The following is a 23,588-nucleotide window of genomic DNA, read 5'->3' on the forward strand; positions in this document are numbered from 1 at the left end:
TGTCACTCCACCACTAGCGATATGACCTTGGATGCATGTTGCATGCGAGGTCACACCACACAGGGGGAGCCATTTTTAAGAGCACACCACTCACGGGGCAGGTCACCCCAGCGGGGTCTAAACAGCACACTCTTCAAAAGGGCATCCCTATCTGGAAAAACCACATCCAGTTTTGTCTGAGTATGGATAGGGGACAAACCTTAGAAAAGCAGGACTGACCGGTTTAATACCGGACCAGGGGCCAGCCTAAGCTCAATGGGAGCAGAAAGGGCCAGATTCTCTGGCCCGCTAAGTGTAATGTAAGGTAGAATGCTACCAAATCAGATTTCTCCACTTTCTTCCATGAATGGGTACATTTACACCCACTTTGCACTCACTTTCCATAGCTGTAAATGACTAGACAAGGGTGCAAGAGAGAGGCCGAATCACTCTGTAAATGATTACAGGTTCATCAGTGGACATTAAAACGAGGACCTGGGTGCTCCTCTCACACTGGAGTAAATCAGGTACCCTGGTGTAAGGAAGGAGAGAGCCAGGCCTCCAAGATCTTGTTTTATGAAAGGAGCTGTGGTCAACTGGGGAACACCCTTGTTTGATTAACTGCCTTGAGTTTTCTATCAAAGGCTGTGAGCACTCAAGTGTGGTTGTGATTTTCCCCCACATCAGCTGATGTCTTGGTGAGACAGCATTGTTTAAATTCTGGAATAATGGTCCCAAGTGCTTTCTGTTTAGATTAGTTTGTTTGAAATATTTAGAATTCTTCCATCTTCAGTTAATGAAAGAAAAGCATTGCTAACTGCCAGGGTAAATCAGACAGGAATTTCAACTATCTCTTAATGAAACATGTTCTCTTCCCAGAGACATTTTTTCCCTGGGATTTGGACCATTCCGCTGGGTTTGTACTTCAGGTGACCCACAGGATCTGGCTACCACTGACTTAATCGCCACATCAGTGCTCGAAGAGGCTATACATCAGGGAGGTAGGATGTCAACTCTTTTTCTGTCATAAAAGGTGCACGTTTTGTGAAGAATGGGGTGTAATCAAAGGAGTTTACTGTGTCTTTCAGGTGAGACCTGAAAAACCAAGCTCTTGTCTGCTCCACATAGGTATTAAAGTCAGCAATGAGAGCAGCCAATATTTATGACTTACAAGCACTATTTAGGGGCTTTAGGGAGCCCAGGGCTGCTATTAGATGCGTAAACTGCAGCTGTGACTAAGAGCACTATTTCCCATCTGCCTGTGGTATGGATTTTGCTGCATCTATCCATGACTTTGTTAGCTTGAGACTCAGCTAATAATAATACACCTCTATCTCGATATAACGCTGTCCTTGGGAGCCAAAAAATCTTACCGCATTATAGGTGAAACCGCCTTATATCGAACTTGCTTTGATCCACCTGAGTGCGCAGCCCCGCCCCCCTGGAGCACTGCTTTACCACGTTATATCCGAATTCGTGTTATATCGGGTCGCGTTATATCGGGGTAGAGGTGTAGTAGTAATACCTAGTTCTTATTTAGAGTTTTTGATCAGTAGAGCTCAAAATGCTTCACAAAGGAGGTCAATAGTATCCCCATTTTACAGATGGGGAAACTGAGGCACGGTGTGTTGCTGTGGCTTGCCAGTGGTCACCCAGCAGGCCAGTGGCAGAGCCAGAAATAAGATGCAGGTCTCCTGAGTCTAGTGCTCTAGCCAGTAGCCCAGTAATGCACTCAACCTGGGGCTAGGCCTTGAGAACTGGAGGCTAAAGCTTGGGTAGAATGAAGTAGCCTGCTTATGTCAAGAGTCTATGACACCAGTGCTCTGGGAGCTGCACTGGCTGTCTGCAGAATTCAGGAGGATGGTCTTAAAACCGGAAATAGCTTGAGAACAGTCTGCTTAAAAGACCACCTCTCACGCAGCATATGTGATGATGCAATTAAAATCATCAAAGGTGCTCAAGTTGGAGGCAGTTCCCTCAATTTAACTGAGAGGGAGCTGCTGGCAGGGCACTCTCTATGAGGGCCCTTTGACTCTAGAATTCACTTCCCTCCTTGATCTGTCTGTCCTAGATATGTTAATCTTCTGGGCATGCAGGAATGGCTTCAAGGCATTTGTGAATGGGAATGCAGTGAGGTAGGGGAGTGCTAGTGCTTTGTCCTGAAGGAACATGAATGATATTGTGTGATGTCATTTGTGTCATGGCACCCACAGCTTTAGGCAATGGGCACCTTTGGGGTTTTATGAACTGAAATAGAGGCCAGGGATGCTGATGTACCTCTTTACCCCCAGGTGGTTCCACCAGGTTGTGTGTGAGGCCCACGGGTGGGACAGTGTTAGGGAGCCCTGTACATCTGCTAGCTATACCATACCTGTTATTAGGATAAATGCACACAACATTGTTGTCTAAAGCTGTCCACCTGGCACCTTTCGTGAGCATTAAATGCATTAAAGCAAATGGTCAAGGTAAGTCCTCACCGGGATGTGTTTATTGCAGAAAAACAAAAATGCATTTAAGCCAGTAGTTTAATTTCTGTCTGGGCCTCAAGCTGATCTCCAGTTTTGTGGGTGCAACTTTGTGGTGAGAATTCAATTTGGCCTCAATTATCTGCACCTGCCCTTCCACTCATTTGTAATCCTGTCTACCTGATCTGTGGTTGCAGTTTTGGTGGCAAATAATTTTTTCCGATCGTTTTCCCATGCAGGCCTGTACAATTGGCAGCTATCTTTGAAAATATTGGGCCTGATTCTACTCTCACTTTTATACAAAGTCAGTCTATCTATCCATGGTACTTATCTGGTCCCCCTGCAGGGCCGGCTCTAGGATTTTTGCCGCCCAAAGCAAAAACAATTTTGGCCGCCCCCCCTCCCTTATTTAATTACCCCACCCCCGGCCCCGCCTCAACTCCACCCCTTCCCCAAATCCCCAGCCCTGCCTCCTCCCCCCAGGCTCCTCAAGCCTAGGAGGGAGGGGGAGAAGCGGCGCCGCGGCCACTCGGAGTCTCCCCCTCCCTCCTAGGTTTGAGAGCCTGAGAGGGAGGGGGAGACTCTGAGTGGCCGCGGCGCGGGCGCCGCTTCTCCCCCTACCTCCCAGCAAGCCTGGGACGGAGGGGGAGCAGCGGCGCGCGAAACGGCCGCTCGGGATCTCCCCCTCCCTCCCAGGTTTGAGAGCCTGGGAGGGAGGGGGAAACCCCAGCCGCCGCGGCGCACGAATCAGCTGATTCGCGCACCGCTGCTCCCCCTCCCTCCCAGATTTGAGAGCCTGGGAGGGAGGGCGAGTAGCGGTGCGCAAATCAGCTGTTTCGCGCGCCGTGGCAGCAGCAGCAGAGGTGAGCTAGGGCGGCCGGGGCACATTTTTAGGGGCGGCATTCTGGCGCCGGCCATGCCGCCCCTAAAAATGTGCCGCCCCAAGCACCAGCTTGTTTTGCTGGTGCCTAGAGCCGGCCCTGTCCCCCTGCACTGTAGTATCTGAGCACCTCACAATCTATGAATGTGTTTACCCCTACAACACCCCAGACATGGGGCAGTACTATTGATCCCTATTTACAGATGAGGAACTGAAGTACAGAAAGACTAAGTGACTTGTCCAAGGTAAGTCTGTGGCAGAGCAGGGACTTGAACCCACGTGTCAGGCTAGTAACCTAATCTCTGATGAATAAGGCTACTATTTTTTCATGGAGGTTGTGGAAATCACAGAATCTGTGACTTCCAGTGACCTCCGTGACTTCAGCCCACAGCCAGGGCCGCCCAGAGGATTCAGGGGACCTGGGGTCTTCGGCGGCAGGGGGCCCCCGCCGCCAAATTGCCGCCGAAGACCCAGCACTTCGGCGACGGGTCCCGGAGTGGAAGGACCCTCCACCGTGGGTCTTCAGGGCACTTCGGCGGCGGGTCCCAGGGCGGAAGGATCCCCCGCCGCCAAATTGCTGCCGAAGACCCGGAGCGGGAGAAGCTCCGGGGGCCCGGGCCCTGCAAGAGTTTTCTGGGGCCCCCGGAGCGAGTGAAGGACCCCGCTCCAGGGACCCTGAAAAACTCTCGTGGGGGCCCCTGCGGGGCCCGGGACCTGGGGCAAATTGCTCCATTTGCCCCCCACTCTGGGCAGCCCTGCCCGCGGTGGCCGGGAGCTGCAGGGTTCCCCCGCCATAGGTTGGGGTAACCCAGAGCTCTGAGCTGCTGTGGGTGGCGGGGGGACCCCAGAGCTCTGAGCCGCTGCAGGTGGCAGGGGGACCCCGGAGCTGAGCTTCCTATTTTGTCATGAATACTTTTAGTAAAAGTCACGGACGGGTCATGGGCTTCTGTGAATTCTGCTTTATTGCCCATGACCTGTCCCATGACTTTTACTAAGAATATCCATGACAAAATCTTAGCCTTACTGATGAATCCTGCCTCTGTCCTGATTCGCACTAAGCAGAGAGCAGAATCATCCCCTTAAGTTTCATCCAGCTTTCGAATACCTTGCTCCTCTATTTCCAGACTACCCGCCCCCACTGCTTCCACACTATCCTGCCCCAGTGACTTGAGCTCCTAGCCCTAAAAACTGCCTATCCCATTCTCTTGACCCCAGATGAAGTATTATATTTTCAGCTTTGCTTTTCTCCAGAACACACTGTTGTCATTAAAAGCTGCCAAGGCCAGCCTCCTGGCACTACGCTGTTAAGACAGTCTGTAAGAGGAAGGATCATAAATCAAGGCCATTTTTAAGAACATCAGAATCTAAGGTTTCATTTCTTTTTTTCCTCTTTTAATGCTTTTGCTTTGTGCATGAACACCACCATTGGGATGTAATCAGAAAAATGTGAATCAGGAGACCTCTGACTCCTTCCAGAATCGTTAGACTCTTGTGGAGATAAAAAGTAGCATTTCTGGGAAATGATGTGCCAACCTTCTATAGTTTATATTTCACACATGCTTAAGCATGGTGTAATAGGCCTTGCTAGAGGAACTAAACTGTTATCTTCCCATAACATACACCCAGCACTATGGCCTTATCCACCCTTCACAGGTCTGAGTTACTGAATAAGGGCCTAATCCTCTAAGGTGCTGAATGCCCTCAGTTCTCATTGACTTCAGCGGGAGTGGAGGGCACTCGGCACCATCTTAGTGTGGGATGTTTTTCAATACCGTGTTATGTGTGAATTACATCCATCAAAATAGTTAAGTCAGATTTTCAAAAGTGGACAATACCTAGGAGCTCCCATTATATACAATGAGTGCTGCTGGGCACTGAGTGTTTTTTAAAAATCTGGCCCATCATGCTTGTCAAAATGGAGTGAGATCTGGTGCTGTACAGATGTGCCAAAACCTGTGGAAAAAAACGCAGAAATTGGGCTTGTTTTTGGCTTAATCGGCTTGTGAGTTGCTTGTTGGCTAGTTTTTGGTTTGTAGCTTGTTGCTTCTTTTTTTTATCAGCTCCCGGCAAGCAGAGGCAAGGGGGGAAGAGAGTCAGGTATGCACAGCGGGCCCACTACCGTCCCAGCCTGCACGTCGGGGGGATCTCGTCACATAGAGGGTTGGGGTTCTTAGGGATTGGCTTGTTTTGAAATGGGATTAGCTTGATTTTTGTCTTATTGTGAAAATTGGGGTGCTTATTTACCGCATGAAAGTTGGCAACTGTGATGCTGTATTGTGTACTAGGGCAGCATAAATACACAACAACTTATCAGGCATGTGATTCATTCTCCAGTTGTTTTTTCCATCCCAGAATGAGCCGACACATGACATTTGAATGTTTCACACTGTGTATATACAACATTAATTGAATATTGTGTAAGTATATGCATATGAGTGGTGGGTGTGTGTGTATGTGTATATACACACACACTAATGCATGGAAAGGATATGGGAAAGCACCTCTTACAGGGAGTAAAGGTATTGGAATGCTATTTGTATTTTTACATTGATATAAAAATGGTATTTTAAAACCCAGCAGATGGAAGCAGACTTGGGGGCAACTCTGTTATTGGATTTTCTGTTGTGCTTGGCAAAGCAATGGACAGAGGAATTCAGAGAGAAATTAAAACTGAACTTGGATGGAAAATGCACCTAATAAACACAGCCTTTCATGGATTCCAGTTTGACCTCCCGTGTTCTCGACTATTCTATTTGCTGTTCAGCCATTGTAAATATATACATGGCCTAAACCAAAACCCTGCATCTGGCCATCCCCTAACATCAGTCATATTCAAAAACTAAACCCAGATTTGAATTTTACAGAATGCAAAGGGTTGAACCAAAAGATGGGAGTCCAACATCCTGAATTTTGGGGAATTTCAAATTCAGATCAGGACTTTCAGTCTGGACTCATCTCCAATTTTAACCATTCTTCCCTTTTTGGGGAGATGATTTTGCTGTTTAAAATCTGTGAACCCACAACACAGGAGGAGAATGGTTTAAAATCCTCTGGGGACTTTGCGTATTACTGCGTATTATTGTGTATATTTCCACGCTTGACCTGTAAAACACTTGTGACACATGCTGGGAAACTTGACTTCTTTGGATCAAGGCTCAAATGGCAGTGAGATAGTAATAACTAATTTAAATGAGGAATTTGCTCACCACCGTAGTAATAGTTTGACAGGGTTGGACAGCAAAAAATAAATTCAAACAAACAAGAGGACAGGGAATCAACTTCCTTGCTGATGAGGATTATTTTTGTAAGATCAGAATGTGCTTTAAAGCCTAAATAAAGACCAATATCTGTGAAATACCAGAAGCAACACAGTAGCCTGTCTGATTTAGGAACATATTCCTGAGAGAGATGGTCGGCAACAGTTTAACAAATGAGAGATGCATGGAGTTAGTCCAAGGTTGAGCCCCAGCGGCTCAAGAAGGAGCGTCAATACTTTCAACTCCAGGAGGTCAGATTTAATGAAAGGATGCTATCCCCCACCCCCACAGAACGAACAGGAAATTCAACACTGGACACACCAACATTTAGAAAAGAGAGCCTGATAATGTGTTGGATTCTGTAGAAGGGTCAGATTTATTTAGCTGTCATATGTCCCTATAACCTTAGTTGAATGACAGCAGTTTTCTCAACTAGCTCCTCTTAAGGAAAAGTCCTGTAGAATTCAATAGAGAATGAGATCCTTTCTATAGGTTTATGTGAAGCCCTGGACTGAATAGAAAATTATACTCTATGGGATATTGTTTTAAAACTATCGAAAGGATCTCATTCTCTATTAAATTCTGTAGAATAATTTTTATAAACCCTTGTAAAACTTTAATAGTACCCTACGGTTGTCATATCTACAGGATGTTTCCGTAACGGTTTTAAAGTTCAATGCAAGTCTTCTAGGAAAGGATGGTGCAAGCAGATGTTTCAGCCTTTATTCCTTGTGATGATAAGAGCTGACATATTAATCCCTGCTGCATAAGTTAGAGGCGCTCATAGCCAACCCATAAAGCACTGACACTTCCTTACAGAATCATTAAAACAATCTTGCTTCTATCTCACTGCTAGTGCAGACCTGCAGTAATGTATCTTTCCTATGCAGAAATGAACATATTTTACATTTCTCTTTCGCAATATATTAAACCTGATCTTCAATATCTGGCTCTTTCCTCAGTTTCTAGTTTGGCTGTGCATATTTGCCTGAATGTGCGCCTTGTGGAAAGACAGTTGTCTCAGTACTCCTCACTTACCCCCATGAAGCCCCCTCTAGGGTCAGTTTCAGACCTCAGGAAAGTCTCTGCGCCAAATTCAGTGCTGATGGATATATTTGTATAAGTTACATGCCCATTGTAAGTTGGTGAGGAAATGGGTGTGAGCTGTATAGTGTAACATGTACTGATTTGGCATTCAGTGGGTGTGCAGATTCTTGTACTGTACTCACCACAGGGCAGAAGGAAAGGTATAATAGCAAAAACACCTAAAAGGAAGGTGCAAAATAAAGCAGCCCCTACTTTATTTTACAGCTTTCCTCTCTTGTTAGTCACTTATCTGCTATAGTTACCTTCAGTCTCATCAACATGTTAGATTTGTATTACAACCCCTCTCCCCCCATGCCAGACTGATGCATGCTACACTTCTTTGCCACTTACACTCATTTTCTGACCAACTTACACTCCACATGTAACTCACCCTTTCATTTCTGTTGCTGCTCAGTTGGGCCCAGTGACTTAAATGGAGTTACATAGATGTAAATGAGAGAATTTGCCCCAGTGGTTAAAACCGTTGTACCAGATTATGTTTTCAGATGCACATAAGCAACTCCCTTTGAGGTTCCATTGCTGGAAGTTCCAATTGCTAGAAGGAAATACTTTTTCACCCAGTGTGGAATTAGACTTTGGAACTAATTGCCCCTGGGTATTGCTCAGGCCAATAATTTAGCAAGATTCAAAGAGAGACTGGACATTTATAAGCACAACAAGAATATCCAGAGTTGTTGTAGTTAATGTGAACAAAAGTGTTGGAAACCCTCATGTGTCTGGGTTTAAACCAATACATTATGGATTTGGAAGAGCGCTTTATCTGGAACATCTCATCCTACACCTTCCTACTGCAGGATTTCTTGTATCTTCTTCTAAAGTAACTGGAGCTGGCCACTAGATGGGCTGCTGGTCTGATCCAGTATGGGCATTCCTATATTCCTCTGTTGCGCCTATGTTGAGAGTAGGATTTGAACCCTGGAGCTGTTTTATGAATTACGTAGTATTTAGAGCATGTTGCATTTATTTTTCTAAATCTTTTGGTTTCTTGGTTTCTCTTGCAGTCAGTGCATCTGTGAAGCAGCAATACCATGACAATATCCACTGGATTCGGGAAGCCGGGAAGCACAGCTTGGTAAATGCACAGCCTCTTTCACACACGGCCAGACCAAAAAGCAGAAAAGGGGCCCCAGTGAAAACTCTGGCTCCAAACACTGCTCTTTCCACCCAGGGGTGTTTGAAATCTGATCCTAGCTCCAGATCCAAATGTTGTGAATGGCCCCATCTTCATAATGAACCAAACCAACACCTCACCCTCTCAACTTTGAGATGTTCAAAAACTGGGTCTAGAGCCAACTTTTGTGGCTTGAGTCCATCTCTGTTTTTCAACAAGGCAACTTAGGCTCACAATACACTTTATTCATAACTAGCTTTCCCTGAGTTCCACTCCTGAAATCTGACCTTGAAGGAGCTGTCCTGTCCTGGGTTCTCCCCTTCAGGACTGCTGTTCTAGTCCTGTAGCCCTTTTTTCAGGAGAAGGGGGGAAAGGGCTATTTCCTCCTATGGTATTGCATATTAGATGGAGTCTCCTTTTTTAAAGCACAATTAAGCACCATAGCCAGTTAACCGCAGGCACTTCAGGATTCAAGCATGTGACCCCCTCCCCCCAAAAGCTGGAAGCCAGACTAAAGACCACAAAGTAAGGGATGGATGGGGGCATAGCTCTATGTGAGACAGATGTTTGATGTTCTTTGTCTCCATATTTCTCCTCCCTTCCAGCCCACCGCCACCACCACCGGTTCCAATCTCTGCTTCTCAGCTGTTGATAAGGGGATTGTTGATAGGGGATTGTGGGCCTGACAATGAGGTTGATTTAAAAAGTGGGATTTACTAAACTGTAGCAGCTAATTAGAAAAATAAATCTCTTTGTGTGAGTGTAGATAAAACTCAGTTCAATGGGGGGGGGTTAATTTCTTATTTATGGAAGCTGATTGTTTACAAATTAATACTCCATGCTTTCTCCAGTGGAGGGGGCCGAGTCTACCGCTGGGGCCTGGAGATAAGCCAGTTGCAGAGGGAACCTTATCACTCTGGCATTTTCATTTTCCAGGTAGTTGGCTCCCAAGCTAGAATCTTGTACTCTGATCAGAAGGGTCGTGTGTCTATTGCGGTGGCTATTAATCGAGCCATTGCTGAAAAAAGGATTAAGGTATGGCTTTTCCCACTCAGTGCGGCATGGTAATTGTGTTTAGTATCTGAGATCAGGGTGGGATGGGAGAAGTAGAACGGTTCAACCAATGATAATAAAAAAAGTATATTAGAAAATGTCGAGTCAAATTCTCTTCCCTGTTACACCGGAACGTATTCAATGAGAGGAGAGTCTGACCTAGAGAATGTCTTCATAGATACCACATTTAATCCCCAGGTAAAAAATCTGCCTTGTGTTGTGTATGGGCATCATACAGTCGGCATTCACTCACACTTCATATGCTAGTGAAAAATTAAGAGAAACCAACATAGCCTCTGATACTGCCACCTTTGTGCATGCTGGGTTGTACCTTACTGCAGGAGTAAGATACTAGTCAGTGTGAGTAATGGAGGCAGAATCTACCCTGTTGAAATTTAGTACGTGGACAGGAATTTGTACATATTGGGATTTTCTAAGGTCTCTGTGGGCTTAGTATATGATTGTACACTGTGGGACCTAGATCTAGGCACTGCTGTAGATAATACACATTTATTATTGCAAAGAATCTGGGGCTCATGGTTGGGCTCAGTTGGTACATGCATAATAAAGGCTTTTATACTACAGCAAAACTATGTGGTATACAAGCCTCTGGTTAACAAAATTGAATTCTTGCTTTTATGCTCATGAAAGGTGTTTAAATGTTGCATGCTGTGGTGGTATTTTGCTCCCTGTATTTTAGTATGATGGGGCCTGGCATGCATGTTTTTCTGTGCAACAGAATAACATAATGAGCATGTGTGTTTGTTTTAGAGAGGGTTCTGAGCCTCAAGGGTCTGATCGCCAACCCCCCAAATCAGACAGCCGTTCACATCCAGAGATTCAAACCCATCTTTTATATTTTTTGTTGCTCAGAAAATCTAAGGGCCCAATTCTCCTCTCAGACAGGTTTTACAACAGTGTAACTTCATTGGAGTTGCTCCGGATTTGCACTTGTGTAAGTGCACTTGGAGTCAGGCCCGAAGATGTTAAATCACGCGTCTCTGTCTTTCCAGTGTCAGAGCTGAATTATCATCATTTTTAAAGAAGCAAATTCATGTAACGCTTATAATGAATATCAATGGAGCAATGTTTGTTTTTTGTTACTCAGAAAATGTTTATAAACATATTTCAAATATTGTTGATCTTCTCAGGATTCAAAATGAACATCATTGCAAGCTAGTCTTAAAAAGTAAACCTGGCCAGACAAACCAAGCCCTGGGAGCTATGAATGAAAAGGGCAGGCTTCCATGCCCTTTAGGATTCTGTTCTGTATCTTTTTCATCTTTTCAGAATCTCCATTCCCCTTCTCAGCCATTCTCATGAGCTGGACATAGAGGTGCCCTTGAAGTGACTTCATAATTTGCTGGCAGCACAGAGCAGAGCGAGCAAACGGACTCCAGATTGGACCAAGTCCATGGAGTTACTGTGGTGTAAAACTGGCATAAGAGAGAGGAGAATCAGGCCCTATCAGCTGGGCTAGATATCTGCCAGCCAAGAAAGATTTATCTGAGCTGTAGGAAGCTGTTAAGTGTCCGTGCCCCCTTATTTGTAGTTTATTATTTATTAGCACTGATTGGAAATTTTCCGGTGGAACAGTTTCCACTGGAAAATGCCCATTTGACAACATTGAAACATTCCAGGGGAACGTGTCTATTTCGACAAAATTCCGATGGACACCAGGCAGGTTTCCAGCAGAATCCTGTCTGGTTTCCTGCCAGCTTATCTGCCTGGCTCCACGCCAGCCTGCCCAAGCTTCCAGGCTCCCAGCTCCTCAGCAGCCCAGGCTCCCAGGGCCTCCATGCTATGGCTCCCAGGCAGCTTGTCCGGCAGAGCCAAGGTGCCCAGGGTTTCAAGTTCTCTGAGCTGCTGGGCTCCCCATCTGGTGGGCGGCCAGGGCTGTGAGCAGCTCAGGGAGCCTCGGAATCGTTTCCAAAAGGTCAGAATGAAATGTCATTTTGACTTTTTTCTAAATGAAATTTTGGAATTCTTGTTCTAAGAGAAATTTCTACATTTCATTTCTTGTTCCACTTCTCAACAGCTTTAATTGTTTTGGAATTTCCTGTGGAATGGGAATTCCAGTTTCTACCCAGCTCTGTTATTTATTATTTATATTCCAGTAGCACCTAGGATCCCCCGATGTGGACCCAGACCCCATTGTGCTAGGTGCTGTACAAACACTCCAAAGAGTTCACAATCTATAGTGATGTTTAAGTTACACATATATGTTGCAATTTGTGGTTAAGAATCAATGAAAACAATACAAGACAAGCTAAGGGCCTGATCTCACAAAGCTTTGATCACACAGGCAGTACCACTGCAGTCAATAGTATTATATGAATAAAGAATACTCTGTGAGTAAGGTTCACAGGTCTCTCATTTTGCATAGCATAGAATCATAGAATCCAAGGGTAGGTCTACATTTACCTCCGGGTCCGGCGGTAAGCAATCGATCTTCTGGGATTGATTTATCGCGTCTTGTCTAGACGCGATAAATCGATCCCGGATCAATCCCGGAAGTGCTCGCCGTCGACGCCGGTATTCCAGCTTGGCGAGAGAAGTACGCGGCATCGACGGGGGAGCCTTCCTGCTGCGTCTAGACCCGCGGTAAGTTCGAACTAAGGTACTTCGAATTCAGCTACGTTATTAACGTAGCTGAATTTGCGTACCTTAGTTCGAAGTGGGGGGTTAATGTGGACCAGGCCATAGAATATCAGGGTTGGAAGGGACCTCAGGAGGTCATCTAGTCCAACCCCCTGCTCAAAGCAGGACCAATTCCCAACTAAATCATCCCAGCCAGGGCTTTGTCAAGCCGGGCCTTAAAAACCTCCAAGGAAGGAGATTCCACCACCTCGATTTAATCTTTCATAAAAACAAATAGTTTCCTTAAATGCTGTAGAGTTACAAATACAGTTGTACTAAGTGACAAAGTTCTACTTAAATTATAAAATGACATGTGGAACTTTTAAAAAATATCTGTGTAATCTCTCATAGCCTCAGATATTATACTTAATTTCACATTTTCAAAAATTCATGAAGAAATATGACTTTGCCCTGTTTTTGCATGAGGATTAGCCAATACCACAAAGGCTTTAAAATTTCAGATAAAAGTCAATTCATATCAATTACTTGCAACATTTTGCATTTTTTTTTAGTGTGAAAATAAATTTTTCATGCAGAGCTCTCAAAAAAGGCTCTTTATCTCTGGGTGTGAAATGATGGTGATTTTCTCCACCAGATTTCACACACTAAAAGTCAGCATTTCTTTACCAGTTATAATAAAAATTGGTGGCAGAGGGAGAAGGAAATTAAGAGGATTAGGTTGGGGAGTAACGAGTTCTTTTTAGATGAGATTTGAAATGAGAGGGTAAGTCAATAAGGCAGAGAGTGAAATCTGCAAAAAAACAGTCTATGAATGACAGAGTTGACAGTCTGTGTAGGATTCCACTTCCTTGTCCTTGTTTTTTTATAGGCACCGGTTGTCCTGAGTCGAGATCACCACGATGTGAGTGGCACCGACAGTCCTTACAGAGAAACCTCAAACATTTATGATGGATCAGCCTTTTGTGCAGGTCAGCAGAGCAGCTGAGATGCGTCTGTTTAGGCAAACAAAAAAATGGCTTAAAACAAGAAATTAATTTTTATAGAACATTTTAAATGGATTTTGTTTAACCCTTTCATCCCAATTCATTGGATTTCCTGTTATCTTGACATGGAAGCTTTATGGGATATAATTATGTTACAGAAATTAGCATGGAACTAGTTAAAGTAGAAGGGCCCTTGGTAACACCAATGTAAATCTAGACTAATGCTACAAAAGTCACTGACATTATTCTAGATTTACACTGGTGTAATCAGAGCGTAGAATCTGCCCCAGCTGATGGAACTCCATGGAGGGTTCCTTTGATTTACACAGGTGCAAGATCAAAATCAGGTATAAAGTTCATAGTATCATAGACTTTAAGGTCAGAAGGGACCATTATGATCGTCTAGTCTGACCTCCTGCACAATGCAGGCCACAGAATCTCACCCACCCACATAGGTTTGATACAGGAGTGGGTGGATGAGATTCTGTGGCTTGCGTTGTGCAGGAGATCAGACTAGATGATCATAATGGTCCCTTCTGACCTTAAAGTCTATGATTCTATGAACGTTATACCTGATTTTGATCTTGCACCTGTGTAAATCAAAGGAACCCTCCATGGAGTTACAGCAGTATTAACCTGGTACAGTATAAGCAAGATCAGAATCAGGCCCTGTGTGTAAAAAAATGCTTTGTATAGAATTGATACTGACACAGCCCTGATCATTTTACTCTGTGCATTAACAAGAAAATACAGTTCAGATTCTATGAGACAGCCCTTGTCATCAGGGAACATGGGCTGATGGCTGATGCACAGCAGTGAGCATCAGGAGTTCTGGATTCGGTTCCAAGCTTTGCCACCAAGCTGCAGAATGACCTTGGCTAAGTCATTCAGGTTCCCTTTTCAAAAGGGGCCTTTCATTTTGGGAGCCCCAGAACCTGATTTGCAGCGTGCTGAGCACCTGGGGAAAATGCAGGTGCTCAACACTTCTGAAAAACAAGCCCAAAGTATTTCAGATTGGGCACCCAAACATGGAGGCACTCAAATCAGTGCACACTTTCAAAAATGTTGGGGTAAATCTCTCTCTGCCTCAATTTTCCAACCATAAAATGGGAATAATAATAATAATTTGTGTACCCGAGGGGTGTTGCAAGGTCTCATGAATTGCTGATGGTGACGTGCTTTGAGGTCCTTGGATGCAAGGTGCTACAGAGCTATAAGGACAAAGTATTATTACCAGGTTCCCAGAGTTGCAAAATTTGACTAACTTGTAGGATAGCTGAGGATTCCAGTTTGAAATGGAGGCTCATTTTTTAAGAGTGAAATTTGTTTATCACTGTTTAATAAAACTGTTTTCTTGAATTATATGGACCCCCTTGAAAGATCTCCTCCAAAGCCCATTGGAATCAATGGGAGTCTTTCTATAGTTTTCAGTGGTCTGTAGATCAGTCCCTAGCTCTCCAGGGACGAGCTCTCAGAGAGAGTGGGGGGACATTTTAGGTCTCTTCTTTTCTCTTCTCCTCCCCCTCTCCCCCCAACACTGCAATATATGGTAGTTTATCTGAACTGACCCATCTGAAGTCCTCTCATTACTGAACATTGGGATTTTCGGTAACTTTGGCCCACCTGTTTTGGTTTTGCATTAAGTGCTGCAGTCTGACAATCAGGGTCACCTCAGCCCAGGCAGATGCTGTTGAGGAAAGTGTCTTTTAGTGCTGTCGGTCGCTCAATTAGTGACCTTTTCCAAAGCAGAGGGCTTGCAAATTATTGCAGCATTAATCTGCTTGCCATGCTTCCGTCCTAACCTTGATTCTGCTCAGCCGTTTGCCTGAGAAGGGAATGGAAGTTTTTACATGTTGAGTGTATACTCTTATCCCTCTTGTCCTCAATGCCATCTGACAAAGTAATTATTATGTTAACTGGGTTATTAAAGTGACATTATGCCAGACAAGATGATGCCATAATGAAAGCTTTTTGACAGGGTTTTAACATGGATCAGTGGCTGCATTAGCTAGTTCTTACACTGAATATGCAGTACATACAACATTGCAAATGTGGTTCCAGGGATGTGTTTGTTTGTTTCTTTGGGTTGATTTTGAACTCATAAAATCAAAGCACTTGCTCTGTTGTTCCTGAATCAAAAATCGTAGGGTCTTGTTTTCACTGGGGTCTAGCCCATCATCTTCTGGTGTGTGCAATTTCTTCCACACGTGCACACTTTTGTGTGTACTTCAATGTACTACAATTTACATGCAAAGCTGAAATTTTAGAATTGGATTATGCAAGTGTTAGTGCCCCCTATTGCATGGGCTAATGTGTAAACTGTGTTTATGTGCACTTCAGAGGAAGCCATGCACTGAAAATCAGGTCTCTAATTTATTTTTCTGTCTTTTTAAGTTGTGATTTTTAAAGAAATAAATATTCTAGGTAACTTCTAAGCATTAAGGGTTAAATTCACTCTTGTACAGAGGTTCAGGGCAAAACCTTCACACTTAAGTCCCATGGAAAATCTCAACATAAGGCTCACTTGATGCACAGGCCTTTTTGCTTGTTCCCTGCGCATAACAGAGAGCTGTGATCTGGTGGTCTGAGCATGGGTTCGGTAATCGGGAACTCCTGATTTCTACTCCTTGGTTCTTCCACTTTGTGTCTAGGTTTTCAAAAGCATCAACTAATTTTGGATGCCTGTGCTGAAGGGTGCCCAGTGTAAGACCCCATAATTGAGGCATCCAGAATTATTGGACTTTTTTTTTTAATTGGGGCTTTAACTTCTGTGCCTCGGTTTCTCTGTTTGTGAATGGAAATGACAATACCCACCCAACTCTGACTTAGAACTGAGAGTTATAATTAAATAATGTTCCTACCATGAAAAGTGCCACGTCTCTGCAAAGTCTTATCTATTCCAGTGAAGTCTTAGGACTGGGAACTTGCATCGGCCTAGCTATGTCCCTGAGGGGTGTGAAAAATCCCCACCCCTAAGCAACATAGTTAAGCAGACCTAATCTCCAGTGTAGACAGCGCTAGGTCAACAGAAGAATTATACCGTCAACCTAGCTACCGTTTCTTGGGGAGGTGGATTGCCTATGCCGACAGGAAAACCCCTCCCGTTGGCTGCGCTGCTGTAGCGATTGAAGTGTAGACATACCTTTATTTACTTATTTTCTAGTTTTCTACAATTCCTCTTACACAGGCCTCTCATTTTAGATCTCCATTTTAGCAGTGTATAAAGAGTACTACAATCCTGAGAGAGCAGAGCATTTTGTGATACTGGCATGTGTTTCCTCCTGCATGGAAAGAAAGAGGATAGAAAAAATAGTCTCTTCCCTTTGCCCTCCCCAAGTGGGAGAAAAAGCAGTGAAGTAACAACAAGCATTACATGAAATAAATGAAGCATTCTGGTGCTACAATAACTCATTTCCTTTCTTCCTAGATATGGCGGTACAGAATTTTGTAGGAGATGCAGTTAGAGGAGCCACTTGGGTTGCCTTACACAATGGTGGTGGAGTTGGCTGGTAAGGAGAACTTGATCTTGTTTGAAGGGAAGAGCAGTTCCATCCAGTTGATGTGTGTGTGTGTGTGTGTGTGTGTGTGTGTGTGTGTGTGTGTGTGTGTGTGTGTGTGTGTGTGTGAAAGAGAAAGAGTCAGCATATGCTACTGTGGCAGTGAAAGGCCATGTTCATGGGAATAATGGAGGTTTGGGGAGGGGAGGCTCAAAGGGTACGTTATAGGTTGAAGTGTGGTGTCGTATGACGCTTTTTTAATTAATGTCCATATGTCAAGAAAAAGTGTTTTAGACATTGGCCATAGCACTATTTGGGAAACTTAATTTGCTAAACAAGGACAGACTGGCTTAGTTTTTTTGAACAGACCACACTTCCAACGTTGTCTTCGCACGTGAAGAACCAGAGTGTTAGTGGATGGATTGTGTTTAGGTTTCCCCTTAAGCTGCATTTAAATCTGTGACCTTAGGACCCCAATATAACATGCCCATGTGCTAAAGTGCAACAAAGGGTTATTGATACAAAACAGCTCAGATGCCAGCAAACTTTTTTCCATCCTTCTTCGTTCAGTTCTTCACTCCTCTTCCCTTGCTCATGCCCGGCAAGATAAAAGGCAGCATCAATGCAAGGACTGGTTTAAACAACAGCCCTCTTGTTGCATTACACACTGAACCTGCAGGGATTTTTAAAGTGAGAAGCAGAACAAGATGATTGCCATATAGAGAGATGGGGATGTATATTTTCAAGAGAATTCTCAGAGGTCACATTCTGATCTTGGTTATGCCAGTGTAAATCCACAGTAACTCCACTAACAGCTTACTCTGGACTGACACTGATCTCAGATCAGAATATAGCCGCTGTCTAAGATGTCTTTCATCATGTAATCTAAGCACCATGGATAGAAATGCCTAGATAGGTGGAAGCATGGCTAATAAAATATTAAGAGGGTGCTTTTTTTGCTTTGTTTTGTATGATTGTTCAAAGTACTCATGAATGGTTCAGATTACTCACTTCTAGCAGATTTACATTAATAAAAAAAGAGAAGTTGGAAGAACAAACTAATGATTATCAATCTTCCTGTTTCAGGGCATAGGATGATCACCACTTACAATCTGGAAAAAGGTCCTTCCTCCTACCTGGGCACACATGAGTGTGTTGTTAGAGCTTCGTGCCTTCTCATGTTAAACAATGCCAGAAAAAAATATACTAAACTAAATCATGGCTCTTCAACCTAGGCCTGGATCCAGCAAAGCACTTTAACATGTGAGAAATCCCACTGACTCCAGTGGGACTACTCAAGCGCTTAAAGTTAAGCACATGCTTAAGTGGTTTGCTGGATGGGACTGTACGTGATGGGTGCTCTGTAAATGTTGCGGTAGAGAGACAGATTGTTCTGGTATGATATAGCAATTTGTTACAGCTTTTCTATTATTGTTAGGGGGCTGTATTCTGTTTTCAGTTACATCAGTGTAAATCTGGAGTCACTCCATCAAGTAGGGTTACCATATTTCAGCAAGCAAAAAAGAGGACAGGAGGAGCCCCGCCCCTGTCCTGCCCTAGCCCCGCCCCTGCCCCTCCCACTTCCTGCCCCCCCTCAGAACCCCCAACCCTCCCCCCGTTCCTTGTCCCCTGACTGCCCCCTCCTGGGACCCCTGCTCCTAACTGCCCTCCAGAACCCCACCCCCTACCTAAGCCTCCCTGTTCCTTGTCCCCTAACTGCCCCCTTCTAAGACCCCCCCCAAACTGCCCCCCAGGACCCTACCCCCTACCTGTACCCTGACTGCCCAAAACCTTCTCCACCCCCACAAAAAGCCCCCCCCGAACTCCCAACCCCACCCCCGTCTCTTGACTGCCCCCTCCAAAATCTCCCTGCCCCTTCTCCTGCCCCCTGGCTCCCTTACCCCGCCGCTCAGAACATGGTGTTGGGCTCTGTGCGGAGCCGGACACGTGGCTGCACTCCCCAGCGCAACACACAACCCGGTCCCACCCTACCCAGTGTTGCCGGAGCAGGGCGCTGGGCTGCAGGGGAGGAGGAGCTGCCGAGGCCCGATGCAAACGGCCCGGCAGGCCGGCCGGCTCAGAATGCAGGGAGGGAGGGGGGGAGGAGGAGCTCTACAGCTGCTCTGGAGTCCAGCCCGGCAAGCTGCGGGGGAAGGGCTCTGGCTGCCAGAGCCCCATACGAGCAGCTGACTTTCCTGCAGCCCTCCCAACCGCGCCTCGCTCTGCATGGGGGGGAAATCCTGGACATTTTTAGTGATTTACAAATTCCCTCCCGGACGCTATTTTTAACACAAAAAGGAGGACATGTCCGGGTAAATCCGGACGAATGGTAACCCTACATCAACTGCAATGTCAGGTTCGCACTGGTGTAGCTTCAAGCAGAATTTAAGCCTTGGCTGTTTGTTTAGGCATCCTTTGGCTCATTTATTAGAAGCAGAAAATTTAATTTTTAACAGTGTTTAAAAATAGTTTCCCTCAAAATATAGCAAAAAATTGTCCTCTTTCCATGAATCTCCATGTTCGTGGCATGAGCTTCCAGCAAACACAGCTAGAGGGAGGTATTTAGGGCCAACTGGGCCCATCTGTAAGCGGGGGAATGGTCCCGCTATTGTGGGGAAATTTCCTGACTTCTGCACTACCCCGGTGAGGTGGGCAAGCGAAAGGATCTGAGTCCCCGCTCCCACTTCCTTTACCCAGAGGCCTCCCTGCCCTTGAGGGCTCCCCTTCCACTCTCCTGTCTGGCTGAGTCCTCGTAACCCCAACAAGGCTGGGCCCAGGATTCCTGGGGGGCTCGACCCCCAACCCTGCTGTGGTCACCTAGGACAGGGGCTAGGGTGTCCCCACTCCGGGGTACTCTCTTTACACTGGGCACCTCCCTGACCCACTGATTATTCCATACAATTTAAAGCAAATACAAGTTGTTTAATTAACAATTAATTTAAAGAAAAGAACAAGGAAAAATGGGAAAGGTTAAAGGAAAACACATCACCCTGCTCTGTGGCAGGGAACATCACAACCAGTGTCTCTGGAATGTCAGGGCAGGTCACAGTCTGCTTCTTGTAGGTCCCAGGCCTCCTTCTTAGGCCCAGGCCGTGCTGCAGAGACGCTGCGGGTTGGACACTTGCAATGGTGGTGGCCACACACCTCCGGGCTTTGAGTGGTGGGACCCTTCTTCCCAGCGTCAGCCCCCCGTAGGGTTAAGGTCCCCCTCCCGGTCTGGCCTGCAAGGGCCCTTGTCTGGGGGTGTCTTTCTGTGCTGGGCCCTCTGCCCAGGTTCCCCCTTGGCTGGCCCCACTTGCTCACCACACCTGGCTCTGCAGCTGCAGCTCTGCTCCCAGCACAGGATCTGCTCTCCCCGGGCTGCGTCTCTGGCTCTGTGGCTGCAGCTCCACTCCCAGCACAGGATCTGCTCTCCCTGGGCTGCGTCTCTGGCTCTGCGGCTGCACCTTTGCTCCCAGCACAGGATCTGCTCTCCCTGGGCTGCGTCTCTGGCTCTGCAGCTGCAGCTCTGCTCCCAGCACAGGATCTGCTCTCCCTGGGCTGCGTCTCTGGCTCTGGATCTGGCACGGTTCTGCTCTCCAGCTCAGCTTGGGCCCCTGCTCTCTCCTTAGCTCGGCCCCACTCAGTCTGACTCAGGCCATTCCAGTTCACACGGAGGACGGGACCCCCTCTGGCCTCCTGACTCTCTGATTAGCCTGCCCGCCCTGTCAATCAGGCTGATCTGGAGCATTGGCCTCTCCCCATTGCCCCTGGGGACTGTCAGTCTCAGGCTCCTGATTTGCCATCGACCCTTCCCCTTTCAGTGCTGGGAGCTAGCAACCAAAACACCCCACTGGATGTTAGTAAGGGGGCAACAGTCCCCTTACATTCCCCCTTGCTAAAATACTGCCACATCCACAATATTTACACCGGTACATTCGGGCCCCATGGTAACAACATAACCCATGTCATTGTATATTAACAACCCATTAACAATTATTAAAAGAACATTTAACATATTTAACATTCCACATTTACTTTTTAATACCATACATAACAATATTTATTAAAACACTACATAGAACCAATAACATAATTATTTTTAAGTTTAACAGGAAGTATGCCCTTATTAGCCCTCTGGGACCTTCTTAAGACTGGCGGTTCGTTACCCATATTTTTTATTTTCCTATCCTCGGGTAATACTGGGTCAGTTTGAAGGATCTGGCCATTTTTGTTAGGGTTTGGGTTTGCCCCACTCTGTCCCCCTCTGTATTCGGTTTGTGGGACTAGAACCATTTCCCAATTGGTTTTAGCCTCCTCGGGGTGTACTGATCTACGCCTCCTATGGTCCCTGTCTGGACTAAGAGTACAATGTTTCAACTGGTCCCTATGTACTACTATCCCAGGACCTCCTCGTTCAGGCTGGTTAGCGTACACTGGCAGTTCGGGATTGTTGTGGGTGACCACAGTGGAGGGATTTGGCTTCCATTTGTCCTGTATTTTATTACACCTCCGGCGTTTACGGCTACGAACTGGTACACAGTCACCAGATCTGATGAGAGCCCCACTGGACTTGCTATCATAAGTCCTTTTCCTACTTTGGGCTCTGTCTTTAGTTGTACTGAGAGCAACTTTCCAGGCTGTCTTCAGCCTGTCATGGTGACCTTTGACCTGGTCATCATAATTGGTCATCTCATTCTTAGAAAAGACTTCTTGATGCTTCTCTGGCAACGCCTTTATGTTAGCCACATGTGCAGGAATCAGCCTTTGACGCGCCGCTTGAACTGGAACTGGCAGTCTCCCATCACATCTTTCTTGAAGAAAGGTAACTCGGCCTCCTTTCTTCCTCGTCACCTGCAGCTCATTTCCTGGTACACAGCTGTGTTCGTCAAGGATCTTCCCTCTCCAAGGAGGAATAATGGTCTTCCGTTCTCTGCCCACTTTACCATTTCCCATATGCCTTGTGGGGCCCAGGGAAAGACTCTGCCTCTCCTCTCGAGCCAGTACTCTACTCAGCACAGCATTCTTTGTAGAGTGCTCGTGACAGTTCATTCTCCTAGTCCCTTTTCCTGGTAAGAGTAGCTCCTTTAGCTCACTAATGATGTTCATCCCTAGAATCCCGGGGACTCCTTCTCCTATATGGCTCCCTTTTGAGGCTTTGTCTTTCAGGATGAAGATGCATTTTCCTGGCAGTGTCTGGCCCATATACTCTATGTCTGCTTCAAGGCACCCCACCACTGGGATTGCCAATCCATTAACAGCTGTTAGACGTACAAACTGTGTGCTGTGCATGGTCAGGTCCTTGTCCTTCAGATATTTTTGAAAATGCGACTCAGTAATGGTGGTGACTTCTGAGCCAGTATCTAACAAACATCTGGTCTTCACCCCTGCTACACATACTTCAGCAGTTAGACAGTCTCCAAATGCTCGCTTACAGAAGTCGCTAGATATGCTGGCACTGCCCATGTTCCTCTCAACACTGTATGCAGAGGGATTTTCCACGAAGGACAGGCCTAGGAATCCTTCTGCCACTGCTTGGCCTTCTACTGTAGAGGGACCAGTTGCTCCTGGTGCCCCATTGGTTTCGAGTGCCTGGGACTCTGTTCTCCTTCTCAGTGAACATTCTCGGCTAGTATGTCCTGGCCTTTCACAAGTGTAACAAATGTATCTTCCCAGCTCGTCCTTCAGTGGGGCTCTTCGGGATCCCGGTGCCCTTGGATACTTTGGCATACTAATGGGATTTTTTTCTTTCATCAACTCAGTCATCACTTTCAGCATCTCCCCCTGTTGGACCGCCAGTTTTTGGACAGCTTCACATAAGCTTTCCAATGTTAGCGCTGTTTGGGGCAGGACCTTTTCCCCAGCAGCTGCATTCACTAGGCCCCCACTTCGTGTATGGGGATTAGGCTTGGCCGCCTCTGCCACAGGAACTTCCTCTTCTTCTGACCACATAATGGCAGCCTGCATGAGTTCATGGAACCTCTTACTGGGCTCTTCTTTAAACCTCCTTTTCATTTCACGTCGGAGGGAGTCATCACGGAGCCCCAGCACCAACTGCTCTTTCAGAACCGTATCTGGGTCTGGAACTCGCTGAGGGTCTCGCCGCTCCACTTTGCTCATTCTCTCCTGGAGGTCATATGCGTATGCCCGGACAGTTTCACCAGGCTCCTGCTTTCTCTCAAAAAACTCCTTTAGTCGGGTTCCAATAGGTACCTTGTCTCCATACACTTTTAGGAGGAGTTCAAATACCTTTTCCACATCTTTCTTGTCTGCCACTGCCATGAACTTTACTGTGGCCTTGGCCTGGCCCTTGAGGTGCTCCTCTATGAAGTCCACATGATCTTCTTCAGGTACTCTTAGCACACGCAGAGCCGCCTTCACAGACTTGACCCACTCCTCTACTGTAATGTCTCCTGGTCTAGTCGGGAAGCCACCAAACTCCGTGACCTTCCGCTCCCGTGGGACATAAATAGTAGGGGGTTTCTTAGCTTCTGCTGTCTGTTGCTCTATTACTGCCTTGGCCAGCGATAAGGCTTCTCTCTGTTCAGTTCTAGCTTGCTGTAATGCCTCCGCTTGGTCTGATAATCTGCGCTGAAGTTCAGCAAACTGGGTTCGTAGTTCTTCAATTCCAGCCATGGTAGGGTGCTCAACTAGGCCCGGACCATGCTACTAGAAC

The 23,588-nt window shown here is 46.1% G+C and overlaps 1 protein-coding gene and 1 long non-coding RNA gene across 5 annotated transcripts in view; one reads left to right on the forward strand and one right to left on the reverse strand.

Annotated features, from left to right (window-relative positions):
- The window catches only part of UROC1 (urocanate hydratase 1), an 84,024-nt gene that overhangs the window by 50,449 nt on the left and 9,987 nt on the right, over positions 1-23,588 (forward strand). For 3 of the 4 annotated variants that reach the window (XM_024104989.3, XM_024104990.3, XM_065550904.1), the window contains 5 exons: positions 859-980; positions 8,690-8,760; positions 9,736-9,834; positions 13,322-13,421; positions 16,864-16,945. In XM_024104989.3, the coding sequence (XP_023960757.1) occupies positions 859-980; positions 8,690-8,760; positions 9,736-9,834; positions 13,322-13,421; positions 16,864-16,945 (474 nt within the window). Of the gene's footprint in view, positions 1-858; positions 981-8,689; positions 8,761-9,735; positions 9,835-13,321; positions 13,422-16,863; positions 16,946-18,019; positions 18,065-23,588 lie in introns of those variants that run through there. The other variant, XM_042849844.2, reaches the window with a different exon arrangement.
- Positions 10,942-20,625, reverse strand: LOC122173662 (uncharacterized). The gene is made up of 3 exons (XR_010589042.1): positions 20,242-20,625; positions 16,579-16,717; positions 10,942-13,445 (listed from the first exon to the last, which is right to left on the reverse strand). It is a non-coding gene; the product is annotated as an uncharacterized LOC122173662 (long non-coding RNA).

This window comes from Chrysemys picta, chromosome 7 (assembly GCF_011386835.1).
Source record: "Chrysemys picta bellii isolate R12L10 chromosome 7, ASM1138683v2, whole genome shotgun sequence".
Lineage (NCBI taxonomy): Eukaryota > Metazoa > Chordata > Testudines > Emydidae > Chrysemys > Chrysemys picta.